General features: G+C 29.5%; 1 protein-coding gene across 1 annotated transcript; it reads left to right on the top strand.

Annotated features, from left to right (window-relative positions):
- Positions 1-1,730: 1,730 nt before the first annotated feature.
- On the top strand, positions 1,731-3,933 carry LOC126714148 (transcription factor MYB1-like). The gene is made up of 3 exons (XM_050414158.1): positions 1,731-1,930; positions 2,035-2,164; positions 3,124-3,933. The coding sequence occupies exons 1-3, from the start codon at positions 1,801-1,803 to the stop codon at positions 3,719-3,721; spliced, it is 858 nt and encodes a 285-aa protein (XP_050270115.1). The 5' UTR covers positions 1,731-1,800; the 3' UTR covers positions 3,722-3,933.
- Positions 3,934-4,199: the final 266 nt, after the last annotated feature.

Below are 4,199 nucleotides of genomic sequence, written 5' to 3'. Positions count from 1 at the left end.
AAATGTACCCTTAATATAATTTGGTGTTACAATTTGCTAGGTGACAAATTATAATTGATAAAAGTGTAATGATGGATTATGTGAAGACAAATTTTTACTAAATGCCACTCATAATATGACGAGTTGTAATAAGTGACATAACTATTAAGAAATAAAAGGGGCCTCCCCCACAACTTTTGAAAAAATAAAAATAAAAATTTTGAAAATATCTTAAAAATTTTATAAAATTTTAAATAATCTTATAATTTTCGTCCATGATAACAAATATATATATTTACAAAATTTAAGACTTATTTGTACACCGTAATAAAAACTGAAAAGTCATAAACTTGATTGATGTGCGATACCATCAAATCTCTCACACACTTCCAAAACATTTTTACTTACACAGGGTCACTGCCGTGGACCCCTCATTTTAAACAATCTTATCATTCTCGTCCATGATAATAAATATATATTTAAAAAGTTTAAGACTTATTTGTACACCGTAATAAAAACTAAAAAGCCATAAACATGATTGATGTGCGATACCATCAAATCTCTCACACACTTACAAAACATTTTCTCTTACACAGAACCACAGGTCACTGCCGTGGACCCCTAACTGTGCAGAGTGCAGTAACTGTTCTTCATAGCTGACTGGCTCTAAATGACTTTAACTCTAGTGATTACAGATTAGTCTATACCTAACCTGATACCCGTTTCTCAAAAAAAAACCTGATACCCATTGGCATTGCTTTCAACTCCTTTTTTCTTTCCAGGTACTGTACTGTTGATTTTGTTGCTTTACTTTTCATTGTTTTTCTTTTTCTTTTTTTTGGTTTTTTTTTTCAATTCTTTATAATATATTATTTATTATTATAATAATCAATTTATTAGCCTATTTCATAGTTGATTAAAAATATTAAATTATTTTATCAATTTGTATTATGATTATTTAATTTTAATTAAATATATTTTTATTTATAACATATATTGAGTTATGAAATATTACACATTACTATTTTACATTTCATATAAAAAAAAATTATATATATATATATATATATTTCCAAAGATAAATTTCTGGCTCCGCTACTAATTGTGACACAAAATTGTGTTAAAATATGTATGCTTAGTCTTACTCTTAAATGAACAGTGCTTGAGTTAGACAAGAACGATTGAAGGTTGTAGAGAAATTGGACAATAATTAATGATCAACACAGGGTACAATCATTATAGAGTACAACCCAATATTAAAAAGAGGAGTACTTGGGTTAAATGTTCTTCAGAAATATTAGACAGTGATAAATGATCCAAAAATTCCAAGAACACCTAATAAATCACAATTCTTGTAATAATTGTCCATTTGATAGGATGTGAACGGTAGAGAAAATGTGGTGAGTTTATGTAAAAGTGATATGCAATCAGTTACAATCTATCACGTAGAATAATTGTGACAAAATTTATGACATTTTATATAGTATTAGAATTACTCTTATTAATCAATATAGTCTATTCATATAAAAAAAATAAAAATAAAAAGATCAATAGTCTCAAATATAGGTGGTCCCTATAGGTGGTGTTCTTTTCTTTTTCTTTTTTTTTTAAGAGAATATCAGGCAATATTTGAATTTGTTGCTAAACGCTGAAAACGTGCTACAACCATGAATATAATAATATTAATAATAATTTCAGATGTGCCATGCTTTATGTCGCACATTTGTATAAGAAGGTTTGGGGAACTCCTTGTAGAGTAGTGGAAGCAAAAGCCTAAAAGAGAGAGAGAGAGAGAAAAAAAAGTGTTGTGAGAGAGCAGAAATGGAAAGGAGGCCATGCAATGTGAAAGGTGTAATCAGAGGAGCATGGTCTGCGGGGGAAGATAAGATCCTTAAAAACTACATTAAAATCCATGGCGAAGGGAAATGGACAGACCTGCCTCAAAGAGCTGGTTCTAACTTCTAACAATATATATTGCACTATATATTCTCTCTTCTCTCAAAGTGGTTCTCTTTTGTCGATTATTCATACTGACACTTACTTCTTATTTTGTAGGGTTGAGGAGATGTGGGAAGAGTTGCCGGCTTCGTTGGTTGAATTATTTAAGGCCAGATATTAAGAGAGGCAACTTTTCTGAGGACGAAGAAGATCTCATTATCAAACTACATAAGCTTCTTGGTAACAGGTATGGGAAATTTACTTCTCCTCCGGAGCCGGTTCAATATAATTTGAGATTTGAGGTGATAAATTTAAATAATGGTATTTATATTTAAATATAGATTAAGTAAATTATTCATAAATATATATATAAATTAAATAATTTTATTTAATATTAGAGATATAATTTTTTCCACAACTTTATGTGATGATAAGTTGACTACAATGTTCAAAAAGTTATATGCCTAACAGTGATCTTCATATATAATATTGTATAAAGATTTTTTTTATTAACTTCTTCTGAGTAAACCCAAATATATTTTAGATTAACTAAATCTAAAAATCTAAAAAAAAAAATACATTATTATTAAAAAGAAAATACATTATTATTAAAAAAATACATTATTGTTTCTCAAAAAAAAAATATATATATATATATATATATATTAGATTAAAAAGAAAACTAAATACATTATTATTATTATTATTATTATTCTCTGATTTTAATATGATAAACAACACCTTTTTATTATAATAATTTTACGATGAAATGTTAAAAACACCTTACACATTGCTATTAATTGCAAATTTGATAATATATAGTGATAAGTATAACAAGTATTAAATAAAAGATCAACATAAGTAACAATGAATTTAATTTTGAGAAAAAATTTATAAAATCCACAATTGTGCAAATCATAAACAAATGAAAGAAACTCATTTTGCATTCGAGGGTTTTTATTTATTTTTATTTTTTAAAATTCGATAGTTACAAAGGAGGATGAAATATTTTAACTCTAAATATTTTCATTAAAAACATTATGAAGTGTCAATCAGTTGAATTAGAGGAACTTTGCATAGATTATATATATGGTCTTTTTTCCTTTTGGGTCTGGGGAAAATTCCCCTCCCTCCTCCCAAATGTCACACTATAAAGTGATAAATTAATGTGCTTACAAACTAGACGTTGTGTAACGAGTGTTGCAGTTGGTCACTCATTGCTCGAAGATTACCGGGACGAACTGACAATGAGATAAAGAATTACTGGAACACCATTTTAAGCAAGAGGGTGCAAGGTGACAAGATTCATGAACAAAGTAGTAGAATATTAAAATCCACTGGAAGGATAAGAAAGTTGACATCAGACTCAAATCCAGGAATAAAATCGGTTGCTCACCCTGTGATTCGACCAAAAGCAGTACGGTGCACAAAGGTTATCCTCCCATGGCAACCAGATAAAAATCAAATGTTCAATGAAAATATAGTTCCTTATGGGAATAGTGAAAACCTATTTCCTTCAATTCAGCCGAAGAATAATATCTTTGACTTTCTAAAAGATTTGGATATAAATTACTTTTTGAGATCGGATGTGCCAAATTCAGATGGCCACCAAACCAATGAAATCAACGTATGTGACATTGTGTTGGATTTGCCAGTTTCTGGATGCAATGCCAAGCTTAAAGATTTAATCGATGAAGGGAAGCCTGAGAATTGGAGGGCTACTAATCCCTTTCAGCCAAATGAAGCTATGGATCTTAACACATTGGCATCTTTTTTGGATTCAGAAGATGCATGGATTAGCTGAAAGTAAACAAGATGCATAACTAAGCCCATTATCTTCATGAATAATTAGTGCCCATTGCTGTTAGCATTTTCTTATGTTGTTGGTTAGTATTGTCATCTATGTGTATCTAATTAAATCATGAATAGTTGGAGTGTATTTTGCTTGGCATCTGTTGCACCCAATAATGGATAATGCTCACCACATGTTAATATTAGACATTTTTCAGTTGCAAATGTATTGGTTTGACCCATTAAAGCCCAATACATTAATACTCTCATATACCAAATATATATATACTATATGCACTACATATTGTGGTAGTGGTACCCAAATATGTGTTTGTGATTGCAAATGAAGAGATGTAATTCACCTTCCTCACACAAACACAACCATTCTTGACATTGTAGGAACTTGTGGCTTCCTCTTCTCATTCTCTTGGCAAGTTTCTCATCAGTTGTGTTTTGTCTACCTACTATTTTTTAAAATAAATATATACTAG

Source organism: Quercus robur, chromosome 2 (genome assembly GCF_932294415.1).
Source record: "Quercus robur chromosome 2, dhQueRobu3.1, whole genome shotgun sequence".
In the NCBI taxonomy this organism is placed as follows: Eukaryota; Viridiplantae; Streptophyta; class Magnoliopsida; order Fagales; family Fagaceae; genus Quercus; species Quercus robur.
This window is presented reverse-complemented; position numbering and strand designations above follow the sequence as displayed.

Excerpts from the sequence above, each read along its gene's own strand:
- LOC126714148 (XM_050414158.1), top strand. The coding sequence starts at position 1,801 with ATGGAAAGGAGGCCATGCAATGTGAAAGGTGTAATCAGAGGAGCATGG. Across the intron at positions 1,931-2,034 it reads AGACCTGCCTCAAAGAGCTG|GGTTGAGGAGATGTGGGAAG; the intron begins GTTCTAACTTCT and ends CTTATTTTGTAG. Across the intron at positions 2,165-3,123 it reads CATAAGCTTCTTGGTAACAG|TTGGTCACTCATTGCTCGAA; the intron begins GTATGGGAAATT and ends CGAGTGTTGCAG.